The sequence below is a fragment of the Centruroides vittatus genome, unplaced genomic scaffold, assembly GCF_030686945.1.
Source record: "Centruroides vittatus isolate TY-2023 unplaced genomic scaffold, ASM3068694v2 scaffold_435, whole genome shotgun sequence".
NCBI lineage: Eukaryota > Metazoa > Arthropoda > Arachnida > Scorpiones > Buthidae > Centruroides > Centruroides vittatus.
Window position 1 is genome coordinate 4,365,815 of NW_027122708.1, and position 20,516 is coordinate 4,386,330.

Here is a 20,516-nt window from a genome sequence, read left to right on the forward strand (position 1 = left end):
AAAATAGAAGATACAATCATCCTTGTTTATTATTTTTTTTTTATTAAAGTCTGTTTTCATTTGAGTATGGTTATTAAAAATTAAGATATTTGCACAAATTTTGATGAATGAATGAAAACAATCATATTAAAACTTAATCATCTAACTGTATCACTTAAAATTGCTTGAAGTTGGTTTCACTTCATTTTAGAACAACTAATTCATGTTGGAATATATGTTTTACTTATCTTTTTATAGTAAAGCATAGTTTTTTTAATATCGTTTCTAAATTTTATAAAGAATACATAGTGATGTTTGAGGACAAATGGAAAAGTCAGTTTGGAAAATTGAAGTGATTGCTGAATAATTGCTTATCTGTCCCCTTTGATTTAGCACAATATACTGACAAGGAACATGAGAAATACCAAATATTAGTGATGAGTAAATCATCCACACTACTTGGTATTGGACAGATGATTTCTCAGTATTCGGCAAATACTGAATGTGTGGAGCCGCTTTTATTATAAGTAACACAAATGATCAGCTATAGAACTAGTTTAGAAAGCCATATTGAAATGAATGTGACATGACTAGAATTTTTATTATTATTATTTTGTACATAATAAAATTTAAACATTTCAAATCAGAAATATTTTATAATTATAAAAATTAAATATAATTAGTTTTTATTTATTAATTGCAATTAAAATCTATAATTAAATAACAATTTATGTATTTCCAAAAGAACATTTATTAGAATTACATCGAGGACAGGGTATGGAAATTTATTGGCGAGATAATTTCGTGTGTCCTACAGAAGAAGAATATAAACGAATAGTTATTAAAAGTAAGTATGATATATTAAAATATTTGAGAGTTCTAATTATGTTTTAAACAACCAAACAAAATTCAGATATGTAATTTTAAATTTAAATAAAATCATTTATTAAGTAAATAATAATAAAAAATCTAGCAATGAGTTGCTTAACTTCCTGGCAACATTTAAAATTGCATGTGTGGTACCATCTGTTATGATATTTTATGATTAAAAACTTTTTATATTTTTAATTATTATGAAATGATAAAAAGCTTAATTTTGAGAGTAGGGATAGGCTTTATAAAAAATTGTAAATGCTAATAATGAGGAAAATTAAGTTCAACCCTACTTGAGATATGACACAACCCCCTTTATCTCCCACCACGTCAACCTTTAACCACCAAAATTTAATAGCATCACGCTCCCTAATACACAAACCTCCTTGCAAACTTTCAGAAATTTTTGTCAGAAAGCACAGGAGTTATTAAACTTCAAAGAGGGTGAACAAAATTGCGTCCCCCACACAAACATTCATATATACAGAAACCCTCCTGAATTTTTTTGCATTTCTTGACGTTTTAAGGTCCCAAGCCCAAAAATGTAAGTCTTGGGGAGACGTTTTTTTACCTTTCCCTCTCCCTTTTTTACTTTTTCTCTGTTATGTATAACAGAGCCAGGAAAGTAAAAAAGGTTTTTAGTTACTGTTAAGATTGTAAAATTTCTAAAAATTTAGTTAAAACTTTACAGAAATAAAATTATAATCATTCAGCATAGATAATTATTTATTCAGTTTTATTTTATTTACAATTCAATTTTATATTATCTGAATAAAAAAAAATGATCTCTTGGGAAATGATTTAGAGACCATTCTTCTTTTTGTATTAAGAAAATAAAGAGAATGTAATTTTTCTTTTAGTAGATTTATTTTTTTTAAATAAACTGGAAAGGAAAATGTTTTCCAGTTTTATTATGCAATAATTCATTTAGTTTTGTGATATTATATATACATGACCTTAAGGCAGACTGCACACCAAAGTGATGTGACAAGTGATCTAGCAGTAACTTGGCACTAACATATCAGTGACATAGAAGTGATAAGAATCATGTGTGACTCAAAGCAAACTGGAATGGGATCTAATAGCAATTCATTTAGTAAGCATAGCTGCTTCAATAATGAAGATGCTTTGGACTTACTGAACTTAATGAATATTATTAATTAAACTAGGTGTGATGGAAGTAAATGATGCATCCTATTTTGGTGAGAAAATGTGAAAAACATGGTGCTTTCAATGTGCTTTGAGAGTTAAATATGTATCCAGTATATATATATGTGTATATATATAAATTTTATAATAATTAAAAATATATTCTATTTTAGAAACAGGAGGACTATTTGGTTTAGCAGTAAGACTGATGCAGCTGTTCAGTGAATATAAAAGGTATGTTCAATTATTTATTTATTTATGTCTAAGTAAAATTTAAAATCAAGAAATCAGATAAAGCAGGGCACAGCCAACTAAACACCATACTACAGTGGGTGAAATCTTAACGAACATAATCCATTCAAAGACCATGTACGCTGTCTGAATTGTTCATTAGCCGATTATCAATTTATCATAGATTTTTATGGGAATTTGATTAATTTGTTCTGGAGACTCCAAAAAATAAATAAAAAATTATATACTTCCTTACTATGTTTATTTATACATAATAATAATAATACATATGTGGGTGCACCAGAAGGTGGACGGAGTCGCACCTCCTTTTCCTCGGCTAACAGGTCGGCGAGACCTGCCCACGGTCAAGATGGCGGTTCGGGTTTGTTACGCGAGTGAGAATGAGGAAGTTGATGGGTCTGATGATAGAGCGGCGGCGATACTCGAATAAAAGACATTAACAATTTATAAAAACAACAACAATTTATTAGGATTAAAAGCTACAGCTACAAAGGAGGGCGAGATACCATCGCCTAAAGTTAGCGTACCCGGAGGGAGAATTCACACGAATTCGGGGAGGTCATACCTCTTGGTCTGAGTGGGTCTTGTCACAAGTTTAAGGTATCCTCGGCTTGGGTATCCTTTCGTATGACATCGGGTTCCCTCGGGATGGATGCACTGCTTAACGGACACTACGTAACCGACCCCCTTTCCCTCTCTCGCCGTCCTTTTATCTTCTCGTCACGTTCCTCTCCTCCACCAACCAGCACTATTCGGTTTTTGTTCCTCATGATTCATTTTTTTCTCCGTGGGAACCAAACAATAAAAAATTTTATTGTTAGCGTTTGGTTCCAGCGGGTTCGAATTTTCACATCACCCTGGGCTTTCCAAAATCGTACCTGTCCATAAAGGGCAGGTTCGATTTTTTTCTTGGGAGGATGGCTATACTTAGTGCGCTTTCTCCCCCTAGTTAGTGGGTTAAATGGCGACTTAAATTAGCGACAGTGACTTACATGGTGAATTTAATAAATTATTCTTTTGTGACAATAATATACTATTCAGGCGCGCATTATAACAATTTGCTATGTTAGAACAGACACTTCGGGTTGGTAAACAATAATGGCGTTCTCGGAAGTAGGGTTGTTCTCCTCGCTGGCACGTGGTGTCGACATAGCTTCCTTTTGTCGTTGGGTATGAGAGTAAAAGTTCAAGGTCTTGAGTGTTCGTTATGTTTCCTTTGTTGAAGTGAGATGCTTCTTGTGGGATAGTGCTACCTTGCTGGCTTGTCCGTTGGAGATAGAAACAGGAACTTGATGGCTGGAGGATTCAGATGAGTAGTGACTTTCTGTAGTTCATTGTACGGTAGCGGTGTCGGTGCATTCTTAACTTCGGTGGGTAGTTGTAGTCTTAGGCGAGGGTTTCGTTGAGGCGAGGATGTCGTCCTATCTGGTACTCACAAAATTTAATTATAAACAGTCATTTGAAATGAGATTTTGATTTGTTCTCGGATAGAGGTACGCATTTTACAATAATATAATTGGGGTCTACTCTCCCTCAGGCCGATAGGATGATAAAATCTAACTTAATTCTAGTAGGGAAAGCCAATACGTTCTTGTAATTCAAAACATTAGTTAAAATAGCTAAATAAAATTCAAATAAATGGAATATTTAATATAATATATAATATATATGGTTTTATGATTATGTTAAGGTCGAAAGAGAGAAGTTTGAACAAAAGCTTTAAAATGGCGGCGTTAATAAATTTGAACAATGGAACGTTGGTGAGGTCGGGTGGTATCGCTCCGGGGTGTTTCCTGGAAGGGTGCGTCACTTTCCGGAAGCGGGTTATCTTCCCTTTCTTGGAGAGGGATTTCTTCTGGTTGGGTTTCTTGCGGTTGTTGTCAGCCTGCCGGAGTTTGTCGTCGGCGGCGCGTAACCGCCCAGAAAATATAGATAAGGCAAATAAAGAGTATTGCAGCACCAAGGCAGCTAGCGAGGATAGTGGTTAACGTATGTAAGTAGGAAGTTGGTGTGGGGGTTGACGTCATTCGCAACAAGTGGTTGAGATCGTATTTGACGTTGGATAAGGACTGATCTGCCAACCGGATGTCGTAGTCCGTCAGTGATTTTAGCATCTCGCGCATTGCTGGTTCTTTAAGACAGTTCTGCAGGAGTTGAATCTCCGTTTGATTGATAATATGGTCGATTTGTGGGATGACCAATTGGTGCGCCAACTGTAGTGATAAAGTTGACTGGCCCCAAAAATGTGATGTAAGGATAACTCCTGGCAAATAGCCAGTACACGCATTTGGGAGATTGATTATTCCGGTGTTATTTAATTTTTGTGTTGTAGATAAAAATGGAGCCTTTTGATGCCTATTAGGGCATCTAATAGTTAAAGTGAGAGGCTCGGGGGTGGAATAGATCCACGCTCCGGGTTGATCTAACCTTTTAAAAATCGGCGTATATTGGAGGATGATGTGCTGATTGCATAGGTCTTTGACCTGTAGTTCATTTCCGCTGAACAGTGCATATTCACAGCTTCGTTGAGGAGCCCTTAGGATGGGTATATCCACTGAACAAATGGCGAAGTGGGCTGTTGTACAGGTGCTTAATTTGTGCAATTGTAGCAACATATAGGATTGTCGATCCATAGATAACGCAATTACGGGATATGAAGTGTGGAATTGGATAAAGGTTTTTACCGTGGGGATGTAGGTAGGAAATGGTACAATTTCGTACATGTCAAAGTACTCGTTAGGGGTGATCAACAGTATCTTCGCAAAGATTCTTAGCTTCCCCGGTAATGCTACAGCAATGGTAGTGATCCATTGGTAGTACTTAAATAGTGTATCTGGCGTAATAGGTTCGATTATGGCATACCCCTCCGGAAGTTTAGTTTGGATATCTCGGAGAGTACGTAAAAGAACTTCGCGGAAAATAAAATAAGTGCTCAGCCGATTCTGTTCCAGGATATCTATCGCTTTGCGTAGTTCTAATAGCTGGAAATGTAACTCTTGGACGGGTGATTCAACAGTTCTCAAGATGATTTCATAGGCGAGATTGAAGTGGTATAGGTTGATTAATTCTCCGAAACTTTCTACCCGTTTAAATAGAACGTAGATTTGGTGTCTATTATGTTTGCTTATGTTTAGCATATCTTGTATTAGGGTAGTTTGTGATCGCATTAAGTGGATGATCCCCTCGGTTCGCTGTTTGATGGTTTCAATTTCTGTATTTAACGCCTCGACTTTGTCGGAGGTTGCTGTTCCGAAGAGGAACTTAAGAGCTTTCCCTCCTAGGTCTATGAGTCTTCTTTTCCTTTGGGGAGTGGGACAAAGTGTGACTAAAGTAATGATTTCTTGATATTCCCGTTGGTAGTTACGGAAGGAGGCCTTTATTAGTTCGAGGCCCTGAGTGGGAAGCTTCCATTCTGTTTTGGTTTGTTTCGGCGCTTGCTGTTCCTGTTGTTTGATCAGGGCTTCCAGGTAATCTAGTGATTGGGAGACAAATTGAAGTTGTCGCTCCAAAGGTTCAAAGGTGATATCGATGACCAAGTCCAATGGCTTGCCGTGATTAGAAAATTTTCTCAATGTAGGAAAATTACTCCTTTTGTGAACTCCCTCGGGTCTGAGGAAAGATGTAGCGCAGTAGTATAGCTGCTACTTAAAACTAAGAGGCACAGTCATAGGAATAGCATTGTGCTCTTCTAGTGATGAGTACTAGACTAGCTTCTGTAAAGAGTAGTAGAAACCAATCAAAGTAAGATACTTAAAGAGGGCTCTAATCTATTTTTGTTCCCGTCAAGGGGGGCCCCTTTTTCCTTCTGTGGCATCTCCTGTTTTTGGTCAAATAATTAACACGGAACTAAGGGTTAATATTAGATAGGATTTATTAGATAAATGTAGTATACATGAATACTGTGAATACAAATTGTGGAGTTATACTGAGTTATCCTAGTAGGGAGTGGGTATGTATGTCCTCCCTAACTACTAGGAAGAAGTTCGGCCTCGGGTCCTGGCAGCAGAGCGGCGGCGAGAATGCGTGGAGCTAGGTGAGTTATCTGGTGCGGCAGCTGATGGAACGGGAGCTTGCGAGGCTTGCCCGGGTACTGTAATGGCTGCTTCGGCTACAGGTCGCCTTCCTCGGCCCCCCTGGTAGAATTCCTCCACCCGGCCCAATTCGTCTCGGAAGTCGGATTCCAATTCCGGAGGACGTTTATGGTTGAAAGGGAGGAGCAGGGTGGCCGGGATGCAGTGGTGCTGGCATTGCGATCGGTTGAAATTGAGGGCTGCCTGCAACGAGACGGTATTCACATCCGGCTGCTCAGGGGGCGAGATTGGTGTGCTGACTGGTGTGTTCCACCCTTCAGAGTCTGAGTCCATGTCTATAAAACAGGGTTACGTTAGTGAGTTAGACGGACTCGGCTGGCTTAATATCTAATACAAATTTAAAATTGTCGAACGCCCCGAAAGATTTAAATGATTCCGTGGAGAGTTCGAGAGGCGCATATACATCGTACGTATCCCTCTGGCCGTATCGCGGAATATATGACGAAGTCCATTGTAATGTATGTGGTCCTTTCTTTAGAGTGATAGTATAAGTAAAGGCGGAAGATGAAGGATCGGACAACAGATAAAGCTTAATAGGGAAAATTGGCGGTTCCTGAGAGGTTCTTGTAATTTTAACTAGAAATTACTGGTTGTGACAGACCAGAACGGCAGTCCAAACTTGGGGACTGGTCTGGTCAGTGTGGAGCCCAAGGATGAGTAACAAGGATCGAGGGAGGAAAGGTATTTGCGGATGCGTCTCTCGCAAATGGGCTGCTACATTAGAACTAGCTCCCTCCCAGGGGCAATGGAGGTCTTGTATGGGACAAGATAATGGTGCAAAAGTGCAAAGTTGTCGATGCGTCTCTCGATTTGACTTGGATAGATATTCCTGGCAGCCGAAGGGTTGATTTTCGCATGGCAACCGCATAGAGGAAACAATTTGCTCCACCACGCGACTTCGGATATTTCCGAGAGCCTCGTGGCAGGTGTGGCAATTGGTAATCCTCAGCCGACACTTTGAGCACACGATGTGGTCATTCGTACATTGGTACACTGGCGCCTGCGCGAGCTCATAACATATCGGGCACGTAAGTAAAGAGGCGAGCGCCTGTTCTTGTCCCGTGGTCGCCATGTGTCTGGAAGGATAGGGAAAGAATTAATTACGGATGAGGCAAAGAAGAAGGCTAGTAATATATTTTAGTGCTAACCTTCTTTAGTCTAATTCCCCTGGCTCAGGGGATGATGGTCGGCTTGTCGCGGGGGAACATTTAATTACTATTATTATTAATATAAAAATTGCAAACTCAATAAATAATTATTATACATTAATTACTTATTATATTTTAATCATAAAGAATAATTATGAGTTGAAAATATAAATTATTTTTATTTTGCTTTAGGTAAACTATTCTAAAACTTAACATCACTTTTGTAAATTATGTTCAGAAATTAAAAATATAAATTTAAATTTTTCAGTGACTTTAGCAAATTAATAGGCATTATGGGACTTTATTTCCAAATTAGAGATGATTATGCGAATTTAAGATCAAAGGAAGTAAGTATAAATATAAAATACTATTTTTGATTAATTTTTCTTTCTTTCTTTAAACTTTTCAAGACATAGGGCCTAATAATAACCAAGAAATAACCAAATAGCAAGAAAGAATTACATATATATAATAGCAAACAAGAAGCCTTCTTTACTTTTTCCAGCAATAGACATTTATTATAACACAATAATAATTGTCCATTGCTGGAAAAAGTAAGGAAGGTAGTTTCTTGTTTGCTGTAATAAGGTTCCAACTTTGGAGGAGTATATATATTATTACATATATAGAAAGAAAGTTTATGTACTAATAAATATACAGTGGTGCCTCGTATAACGTATGCCTCGAATAACAGACGCTGCGAACAATGGACTTTCTGTTTGGCCGTTACGTGACTCGAGCAACGGACTGGCTGCGAACAACGGACTTTCCGGCATAATTGGTGACTGCTCCATGGGTGCGTTCTTTAATAGCAGTCGCTCTGCTTCTCTGCTACTATGGGAGTGCGCTGCTGTTTGTAGGCATTTAGGAACGACGGTGAAAGAAAGAAAGATGGTGGCGCCCACACTATCGATAGTATCGTGATGGAGGAATGCATAATTCTAAAATATGAGCTTTTAAAGGCAAAAGAAGAGTCCCAATTGTAAAATTAAACCATAAAATGGATTATTTGTTGAAAGAGCATTCAAAATAGCCACGAAAAAAATTAGAATGCTGGCTACCATTTGAAAAAAATTCGTAAAGACACTTTTCGTAAAGACAAAATTCGTAAAGACACACATCACCGTGTGCGCTAACTCGCGCTTTCACAATTTCTAAATTTTCATTCATAAAACCACATAATGGATCTGGAAACGAAACTATCTGAGCCATGGAGGACGCCATGTTGCTTTCCACCGTAAACTACTGCTACAAGCGGCCGTTTTTGCCGTTCGACGACACGCGCTCCCACCGGAATATAGGAACGCGTTCTGCAGGAATTTTTAAACGGATGTCACTCGCACAGAGTTACGCGGAGGAATAAAAGAACACACCCCATGTTCATTTTTTTTATGATACAGCACAGTTATTTTATGCTGCGGAACGAATTAGATGTTTTAACATGTATTTCTATGGGAAAATGCGTTTCGTATAATGGACGTTTCACTTAACGGACGTGCACCTGGAACGGATTAAGTACGTTATATGAGGCACCACTGTATACATATATTATTCTATCTAAAAAAACATGAATCTTTTTTTTTGGTCAGGGAAAAAACTTTAGTCCGTCTTGATAATTACCATATCATATCACATGTCAGGTGTTCTGATCATTGAATTACCAGGATGCCCCTATCTTGGCTTTTAGTAGCACTCAACCTGGGAATAAATTATTTATTAATATGATATAAATAAAGTTTTGCTTAACTGTTGTAAGATAAAAATAAGTGAAAATTTAAATTATAACTCACTATCTGCAAGAATTTGACTGAATATCTATAATTTCAATATGAAAAAATTTATTGATGAAGTTAATTGCATCAGTTTGATTTTTTTCAGATAAAATTAGGAATTTCATTTAGAAACAAGATAGCATGTGTTACAAGTTAGATTATTAGAATATTAGACATATTAGAAATTATGAATTTAATTTATACCATATGCTATGTACATTTTTTTCTATTTAAGTCAGGTCTTTAATTAGATGAACAAATGACATATAAATAATGCTGGAAGAATATACAGTATTTTCTTCAGAGCTTTCAAACTTGTAGCAAAGTTACTTCAATAATTTTTGCTGATCTGCTAATGATATTTTTCTTCTGAATGGAATATTCAATGTTAAAAAAAATTTTTAAATGCATCAAGGTGAGGTAATGATTTTTCATAAAAAAGTTATTCTTGGAAATAAAACTGGTGCACAAAGGAGATTTCTGAAAAAGATTATTATTCATGTAAATCTAAATGTAAACATTGTAAGTTAGATCTCTTAAATACAATAGCTGTGAAGTAAGATGACGTATAGTAAATGCACTCATTGACAAAAGCTTTTCTATAGTACCAAGGAGGAGGCATTGCAGTTGCATTAATCTTGAATATAAGGATCATTACAAATAATTACAATAATATTGCAAAGAGACAATTTTCTGGGAAACAACAATCCAACTTAAAGGAACCTTTAGTATCTTGTGGGACCTCTTCTTGCTTGAATACATGTAGCAATCAGACATGAAGGCAGTTGTTTTCATAAATGAAAATAGAAACAACTTATGTTTTAATCTCATCAGTGACCAAAACACAAGATAAATGTTTATTTAGTTCCACACATATTTATCACACTTTACACACACAACAAGAAAACAGATTAATTTTGAGGTACACATAAAAGATGACCAATATGGTTCTATTTTGAATAACACTTTGGCTGATTAGATTGCTCAACTTACAGCACCAAAATTGCAATTCAACACCACTTGGTGTTAGTCCCACTCTGTGTTGACAACTCTTTTTATCTAAAATAATTGTCCATTTTTTAAATTCTGTTTTTGATACATCACAACTTTGAATCTGATGAACAACTTTTAAGTCAGTTGATTCCAATGTTCCAAAACAAAAAAAGTCATTCCATCAAACTTCTTCTGAAATACTCTTTTTTCATTTGTGATTTTCTTGTTTCACATTTAATACTCAGAAGTTGTACTTTTTTACTACAAAATCTTAAATTTATCTAAATAGAATTCTACAGGATTACTCCTTGATCCTAACTGAGGCATACACCAGATAGCCTATCTCTAATATTTTGTTTACAGAGTTCTGAATATAATGTGTTGTAGATAGCAACTGATTCCCGAATAGTACAGAAATACAGCTCTACTAATCTTGCAGAAGAATAGTTTTAAAGTTATTAAACATCTGTCTTTAGTTGGAATATTAAAAAGGATTTGAACTGACCCAGAATTATATATATGGTCAAAATTGTTTTAATAAAAACAAAATATATTTTATAAATAAATATAATGAATGTTGATAATGAATTAAATGGAAAAAAATTATAATAAATAAATATGAAAGTATGTTACAGTTTCTTCCAAGACACAATGATGATTCAATATTACATAATAAAGCACATGCACATTTGTAGAATCTAGTAGCCATTGTTTGACTATTTGATTTTTTGTTTTGACAACTCAAGTGTCATTTAATTATTAAAAAATAAATTTATTTAGTAATATTTTTCTTTACTTATAAATATAATTTTAAAGGATACTTTTTTAAGTTTTTATATATTTTTCTTTTATAGACATGAAATTGTATGATGTAAACAGCATCTTCTGGCCAAAATCAAAAAAATATTCAAAAAATTTGATATAACATCCATTTTCAATGGGTTTCCTAAAGGTTACTATAAAGAGTCTACTGTATTTACATTGCTTGAACTCTAGAATTAACTCATTTGGGACTAAAAGTAATGCTATATAAAAATTTTTATGTCATATACAATGGTATATATGATAGAGTATATAAGATATGTAAAAATTCTTGTATAGTATTGTCAATATATTCATTTCAAGATTTAAAAATTTAAAAAATACAGTGTTAGCAGAATTGAATAAAGTTGCATAAATAAATCAATATCTTTTGATTGAATATAATGATAACAAATGGTTACTTACCTTCTTTTAGACATTTTATTATAAATAATTACTATTACATTACCTATGTTTAAGAATGGGTTAATATCAACATGTAGTTGTTTTGTTATAAAATTTCATTATTTCAACTATTCAAATATATTCTATATTAAACTATATATATTACATCTAATTATAATAATTACTAATAATATGTTTTATTTACTAGTATAAAGAAAATAAAAGTTATTGTGAAGATTTGACTGAAGGAAAATTTTCATTTCCTATAATTCATGCTATCAACCATCATCCAGAAAATCCACAAATGATCAGTATCCTTTTTAATTTGTTGTTATTTATTTAAAATATTCTCTGAATTAAGCTTACATCTATTGAAATTACAAATTGCAAAAAATATAATTTAACTGTATTTTTGGAATTTGTAATAATAATAGTTTGCTTATCCCATTGGAAAGTAATGAATTTTTTAATAATAAAAAAGCATATTTTTGAATGATATCATACTGTTTTTATTTTTTTTAGAATAAAATTAAGCTCAAGATATATTAGTATTAATGTTAATGATAATGCATCTATCTAAAATTGTTAGAAATAAAGAGTCTTCCAAAAGGAGTGCTACTATTTTAATATTAAAAGTGCTCAGCAAATAAATATGCAGAAACAAAACATCTTAATTTGTTGCTGTGAAATATATATAATTGAAAAGACATGTTTTCAGCCCGATTAACAGGCCGTCTTCAGGTCAAAAACGAAAATGGAACAGATACGTTCCATGCATAGAATACAAACATTTAAATCAAAAATTTAAAAATTATACAAGAGAAAATGGAAGAATGTCTAAAATTAAAACAAAATAAAATAACATAAATCTTCAAATGTACTAATTCTAGTCCGAATTTTTAGTAAATTTCTTAACCATGAACTTCTACGCTGATGGCAGGCTCTCAGCATCTCTTGCATTTAAACAGCTTTCCTGTAGCCTACTTCTATATATTTCAATCTTCTCTGCCGTCATTCATAAAGTTGGGGAAGACAAAGGTTTGATAATAGTTGCCTTGTCCCACTTCACCACAGAACCTTGGGCTTGTGCCATTTGACACAAAATTGTAGCATTGGACCCTTTTTTTATGTTATATCTAGGCTCCTTTAGTCTTATGCCCAAGCTCCTGGTGGTGATGCCGATATAGTCTTTCTTAACATCTAGTTGGAGGTTCTCATAAGGAACTTTATACACTCCTGGTTTCTCCTCTGTTTTTATCCTATCCTTATCATTCCTCAAGATCTTACATAAAAGTTATATAAAAGCATTTATGAGTTTATTAAATCTAATCATTTAATATATATTTGCTGAAAAAATGATAGGGACATGTTAGGAACATGTCCTTATCATTTTTCAGCAAATATATATTAAACCTGAATACCCATACCTGAATTCATGTCTGCATTTAACTAACAAACTATCTGGTAAGAGGGATAACTGAAAGAATGAACTGACTTAGGGAGAGGCAAATATAACAAATACATTTATTATTTGTGACTGTTTAGTTGCACTTACAAGAACATAGCTACATGCAAGTCATGTAATACTTTACATGTACTAACATTTATTTGGTAGTTAAATACATTTTGTCTTAATGCAATGATATCACTGCTAATCAGCTTTATACTTTTACTCCACTCATCAAATAGTCTGTATTTTACTTTCTTATGAAAGAACATAAATATTTACCATAGAGAAATATCATCTTAGGTAGGTAAATAGTATATGTTTAAGTACCAAATAAATGTTAGTATTAAGTATTACATGATTTGCATGTAGAAATGTTCTCCTTGTTAGTTTATACTCACATTAATCATATAATGATGATATTGTATTATATGTAAAAAAACAAATTGATGTTAAAATAATAAGTAATGTAATGTTATTTCAATCATTGAATAGTTTCATTAATGATAGAATTTTAATAATTATCTCTGATGTAATAATCATTTTACTGAAATTAAAAATTATAATAATAAGTGATTTTTCTGTTTCAGATTTATAAATTTAATTTTTATAAAAGTCTCTAGTCTCAATCTGTTTTTCTTAAGATTCTAGACAAGAAAATTTTGAAATTTTTTAAAAATTCCTGGGTCAGAAAACAGTTAATTCAATATCAATGCGATATGAACAGAAACAGAATTGACAATGATGATGATTTACATACAGTTGATGCTTAAACAAATAATGGGGAAGACTATTAAAACATAAGTGGTCTCAATGTAATTCTATTGCAGCATGCACCGCCCTAAAACTGCTTGAGAAATAGTATACTTAGGATGGGGAAAAGATTATTCAGAAATGTTTTGTTAATAACATCACATGTATACCCTAAATTAATAACAATCAGATTAACATTGAGTGCAGAAATCCAGCATAGAATTCAGAATGGATGGCTGAACTGGAGAAAGATAAGTGGGGTGTTGTGTGATAAGAAAATAAGCTGTAAAATGAAAGGAACTTTATACAAAACTGTGGTAAGACCTGCAATGATATACTGTACAGTACAGTGCTGGGATTTGGGCAATTACAAGAGCCCAGGAAAAGAAGATGGAGACAGCAGAGATGAGAATACTGGGATGGATATGTGGTAAAGCAGATTAAGATGGTTTGGACATGTGGAGAGAAGTGAGGACTATGTTGGAAAGAGGATTGGGAGGTTGGAAGTGATAGGGAGGAGGAAGCATGGAAGATCAAAGCTGACAAGGAGAGGGCCAGGCATTCGGGCCTTAGATTTGAATGAAACTTGGTGAACATGTAGCCCTAAACACAAACAGTTTCTTGTCCAAATAACAGGAGCCACATTTCAAACATTTCCAAAAAATAGGCTAAACACTCAATTTTCAGGGAGCAATGTCTTTGGAGAAGTTTCACTTTTCCTTATAATGGTGATAGCTGAGTGCATAAGACAGCAGGCACTAGAGTTACATGATGTAGGTTTGAACCTTTGCAGTTTTAGTTTTTCTTTTATGTGTAAAAAAATAATTTTATTTTTCTATATCATTAGCATTATTCTCGTGAACCCGATCAACCTACTTTGTGATAGGGATAGGGGCTTGTAATTCTTGCCCTTGAACGAGGAATTCCCAGTAAGCACGAGTCATAAGCTCGTGTTGATTGCACGAGACATTAGCATTATTATTATTATTGTTATTATTCCTCATGTTTAAAGCTTATAATACAAGAGATTAAAAAAAAAGTGATGTCATTTCCTATTTCTGGAGCAGTGACTCTCAGCAGAGGGCTTCATGAAATTAATTAAGGAAAACTGGCATGTTAGATAGAAAAGCTGGTTTAGAACATTCTCATAATACAGATATAGATGATGTAGTTGTGTTAGCATTCTTTTACATTCATCTCCATGCAAGTACATGAGCTGCAAGGCAGTGTGGACTGTGTCACTTGCAGGTTCACAGAATTCTTTGAAAAAATTATTTACATCCATAAATAAAATACTGCAATAACTGGATGTTCACTGTATATTAAGTCAAAAACACCTTCTTCCAGTAAGTAACACCAATATATTAATCACACAATTTTTGATGTTTTTTTAAAGGTCTTCGTCAGATTAGAACAAAAATGGAATAGTTTAAAAGACCAAACAATTTAAAACATATGAAATGTGGCATGGGCAAAGGTAAAACAAAAAGTCCATTAACAATTTATCATAGTAAAGTAATAAAAATAACAAGATGGTGTTAAAATAAAAATAGCAAAATGGTGCTAAAATAAATACACAATATAAATAACTAAATGAAAATAAGATAAGAATTATAAAACATAAAATAAATGTATATGCTAAATAAAGTTAATCAAGTTCAAAAAATATCCTCCAGGCAGGCAACAAAGATGCTGCATCTTTACTGTTGATTGCAATCCCTTTATTAAGCTCTTTTTATATTTCAAGCATTTCCAAATATTTAAGTTACAGGGATGTTGATGTAGAGTGTATCAGCCAAGCTCTGTTGAAAATCACGTTGATGTCCTGGTTTGAAGCAAAGGCCACCAGAGTAGTAGTAGTAGTAGTAGTAGTAGTAGTAGTAGTAAAGTGCTTTTGGATTGAGTCTTGATAGTTTTTGGTCTTAACCTGTAAAGTTCTACAAGTGGCACCAATACATTCATAGGAACATCCTATCCTTTTGTCTTATAAGAGGTATGGAATAAACTCCTGGAAGAGATGTTCAATCAGGTGGATTCTTGTCATTCCTAAGTAGGGAGTAGACAATAGGGCTTCTTTTATACATGTGCTAGTATCCTTGTGATTGCTAGTGAGTGCTACTTTTCTATTAAGATTATGTCACTCACAGTACAAAAAAAGCAAGGAAAAATTAACAATATGGTATAAAAACAGTGCAGGAAAAATACTCTTAATATTAGTATCAATAAATCACTTCTTGCAAATGCATACACCTATATAATATAATTGTTTTAAACTATCCTTTAATTGATGTTTTTCATAGATAGAAACTATATGTAAAACTTATAGTTGGTTCTCTATTAAAAATAGCTCTCATTAATTCAAAAATGGAAATAAAAGAAATAGTCTACATAGGAAAAGAAATAGATATGAGTAAAAAAGTATGTGTAAATAAACAGATTACAATTAAAATAACTTGTGTGTTGCATGTTGTTACTTTAAAAAATTAAACTATACAGTTTTAAAGTACATTAAACATTTCTGTATTTTAAACAACGACGACAATACAATTATTTTTATCAATTAGAATATACACACACAAAAACGCTTGTGTATTTGAATGGATTTGAGTAACAAAAATCAAAGTGACCTTCAAATCATACGTGATGAATGCAAATACATTGTGTCCAATGAGCACACTTTATAAAACATGAAATTTTTTATAATAATGTGTTTTTTGTGTTTAGAATAACTTTTTTGTTTTATACATAGAATATGTTCTATTTATTTTTTCAAGGAAGACAATTACTTTATTTTTACTACCTTTAATCACAGGTTGGTAGGAAAAAACTGAAATCAAGTATTAAAATTCTTGGCTTTTAAAGAAAAGTTAATTTGCATAAGTAAACAGTACAGAATTCTCAACCAAACAATCACCTTAAAGAATTGGGCTGCAAATCTGCTATTATTAATGATTCACAAAATCACACTTTTGTACACAACTTGAAACAGATTCAACTACAAAATTCAAGTTAGTAAAGTTTTATTATATATGTATTTGTTATTGTTAGTCACTAAAAAATATATTAATTGAAACGAATAAGACAAAGCGATTTAGTGACAGAAAGAAAAAAACATAGTGCTTGCCAGTAATCATATGGCTCAAGGATACCAGCATGTTTCGTCATAATGCAATGACATCACTGCTAATCAGCTTTACACCATCGCTCCACTCATCAAATAGTTTATGTTTTACTTTCTTATGAAAAAAATAGAAATATTCTGTTATATAGGTAAATAGCATGTGTTTAGCTACCAAATAAATGTAGTATTAAGTATACACAACTTGCATGTAGCAATGTTCTCCTTGTTAGAAGCATCCTATGTGACAAATGTTTTTTAATTGCTGCTTTGTAATGTGATATATGTGCTGTTGTGAAACCCTAATGTTTTCTAGACTTTTATGTAGTGTATGAGGTATGACACCTGTGTAAGAAAAGACCAAAGTCACAATAAGTATCCTATCCATTCTTCACAGACACTATTTTGTGGGCAAGTTCTGTAGTTCTGAGTATTTATTAATTTTTTCAGTGTTTGGAATGTCTTATTATTTATTTACTGTTTTATTTTTTATAATTTTTTTCATTCAGCTGATGACTTTAGAAAGAAATTTTGAATAATTTAAATTATCCATATTTTAAAAATAATAATATCATCTAAATGTAAATATATTAGGTAAAAAAAAATTATTCAGAAATAATTTATATCAATTTTTCTTTGTTTTATAATAATTGTATAAAACACAATTGTAAGAGTCTATTATAAAATAGACTGTTACAATTGTCTTTAAATAATATTAAAACTTTAATTTTGTTTTAAAGCAATATCATAAATACAGTTATTTAAAATGAATTTCTACACTTCAGGTTTTTGAATTACCGAATGACTAATTATAATTCAAAATCTTGACTTACTAAAAATATTGTAATATCGAAATCCAGATATGATGAAAATCCAACAATGTAATAAACTTAGAAAAGTTATGTCCCAAAATAGAAATTTTTTGACAAAATAATTTCTTGACATGTCAAAATCTTCACTAAGAAAGATCTAACTGAATATTGCCAAAATAATTTGGAAAAATAAACAAATTAGTTTTGCTAAATTGGTATTTTTAATTATAAATTTTCTTGTTGGAATTTTGTAATATTAAAACATTGTCTTATCATTTTAAAATTTCATCATGACAGAATTTTGTCATTTGGAATTTCATGCTGCTGATGTTAAGTTTTTAACAAGTTAAATTTTGCATTTTGAAATTTTTCAGGCTAAAATATACAAAAAACTGGTGCTAGCCCTAACTAGGGCTAGAGCAAAATTGGATTTCCTATTAGAATGCCAGAGGAACAGGGTCTTTCCTATGACAATATACTGCATACATCTCACAAAAAGATGTGAATAATGTTAATTATATCTCAAAATGCAAAATTAATATTAATTTAAGTAAAATTTTGAAAAAGGAATATTGTTGTGTTTTTACCTTGGTCTGATTTACTGCTTACGTAATTTGATTTCTATAGGTTCCTCATCATATCAATGTTGTTCTTAGTATGGATGTTCAATTGATATAGAGTAGTGCACCTGCAAATTTAAGCCATTTACAGGTTCTGGCCACTGAGTAACTAGAATACAGGTTCATACTTTTGTTCTCAACCTGTAATACATATTATCTGTTATAAATTCTTTGCCAAATTAATATCATTCTAGGAAATGTATAATTTTGCACTTAACACAGTTGAACCTGTCTATCTCAAACATGTTTATCTCAAAAACCTCTTAATTTCAAAATTAATTTTTTTCCCTGCATTTTCAGCCTAAATTCAACATATTTTCCATGCTTATTTCAAATAATTTTCTCCCAAAACCTCTATATCTCAAATTAAGGACTGAAGTGTCAATAACAAATTCAAAGTTGATAACATAAATTGTAACTGAGAAACATACCTCTTGAAATATAGTACATAATTGCAATTAATGCTGCTTTTCTTTGATTGGCTATGAGTTTGCTTGCATTTTATTGGTTGAAGAAAGTTGGGCATCAGAAACTATTTCTGTTAAGGTATGTCAAAAATGTTTTATTTACACCTAATACAGGTATGTACTGTACTTGCTGTTGTATTAATAAAATACCATACCTCCAATCAAACTTATTACTGTTTGCTGTATAAGAACCTCTATATCTCCAAACTTGTATATATCAATTTTTTATTATCAATTTTCCATGAGATTTGACAGACAGGTTTAACTGTATATGCAAATTCTAGTACGATTTAATTATTTAATATCAGCAATGAACATAAATTTTTACAAATATATAGACATTAAATGCTACATTAAATAAATTCTAATAAATTCTGTTTAACAAATTAATTATGCCTTAAATTATTTATTTATTTGTTATTGGTTTGCAATTATGATTATATTAATTGTTTAAAATGTAAATAAACAGTATATATAGGGTATATATAAAGAAAATCCCATTTTTAGAAATTTATCAATCAAATACCATGGTAATTAGTTTATGTTTTATGATTCATATGATGAACATGGTGTCCAGGTTTTGTTTCACAGTGTTCACATTACAGTGATGCAACAAACATTCAAACTCCTGTCACATTTTGGATAACATGTCAGGTATTATCATATCTGTGGTTTCTTCGATAGAGACTTTGACCTTTAAGTAACCCCACAAGAAAAATCTTCATGGGGTTAAATCAGGATTGTGGAAGTTATTTCATGAAGGTATTGTCATTGCAGCATTTGCAACCAACTAGAGTAACTACATTGGGAAACCAGACTAGGATAAGAAAACCATCTAGCATGTTATTTTGCCTTATACCTGATACATCCTGATATATTTGCCAGGTTGGATTGATTGTATATGGCAACAATGTGGGTGATCTGCTGAGGAGATGCCTTTCAGGAGGACTTTCTATGGGAAACTGGGCCCTATTTAGGTGTTACAAATGTAAAGAAAATCTGAAAACTCCACATGGCCATCGCATTGGTAAGGTGCAAACCCATGACCAACTATTGATGTTCAGTGGATATATCACCCACCACTTGACCACTGGTGGGTGATATATCTGCCATGTAATGTGCTATAAATTACTAGTGGGACTTTCTTTATAGACACCCTGTATATATAGAATTTGCTTATTGTAATCAGGGATATTATCAGGCAGTTAAAAGTAACAGCAAAAACTGGATGGGATTAGTATAAACAAGCACAAAAAACAGATTCAGTATGAAAGTAACAATTTATTACCAAAACAAACATTTTCAATCATCTTTAATGACCATCTTCAGGTTTCTAATATTACAGGTTCTGTTTTATCTATAATATTAAAAACCGAAAGATGGTCATTAAAGACAATTGAAAATACAGGTTGACATTCAAATATCCGGCAACCTCCAGACCTGAGGAATGCCTGATTTTTTATGGTTATATATGCTGTATATATTTAATAGAAAATCTGTACCTGTATGAGAACCTGTATAATCCTTTAAAGAAAGAAAATTAAACACTAAATGAAAAGCAAATGAAATTTTAATGTTCATCAGCTAAATAAAACGGTCCTACAGAATTTTATCAATAGTTAGGTGCCTCCAGAAAACAGTGGTGTGCCAACGCAGTAAATTTGAAAATGTGCTCCGAAATCCATGCTGGAAATCTGAAGGAACTGGATTATCAATGGCCAGATTTTTGAATGTCAAGCTGTATTTGTTTTAGTAATAAATTGTTACTTTCATATACTGGATTATTGGTTTTCTTGTGCTTGTTTATCAGGCAGTTATGTTATCAAAAATGTATGA

At 32.7% G+C, this 20,516-nt stretch overlaps 1 protein-coding gene across 1 annotated transcript in view; it reads left to right on the top strand.

The window, feature by feature from the left end:
• The window catches only part of qm (quemao), a 67,209-nt gene that overhangs the window by 35,817 nt on the left and 10,876 nt on the right, over positions 1-20,516 (top strand). The window contains exons 7-10 of the mRNA XM_067287177.1: positions 725-826; positions 2,175-2,235; positions 7,761-7,839; positions 11,672-11,774. Of these exons, the coding sequence (XP_067143278.1) occupies positions 725-826; positions 2,175-2,235; positions 7,761-7,839; positions 11,672-11,774 (345 nt within the window). The remainder of the gene's footprint in view (positions 1-724; positions 827-2,174; positions 2,236-7,760; positions 7,840-11,671; positions 11,775-20,516) is intronic.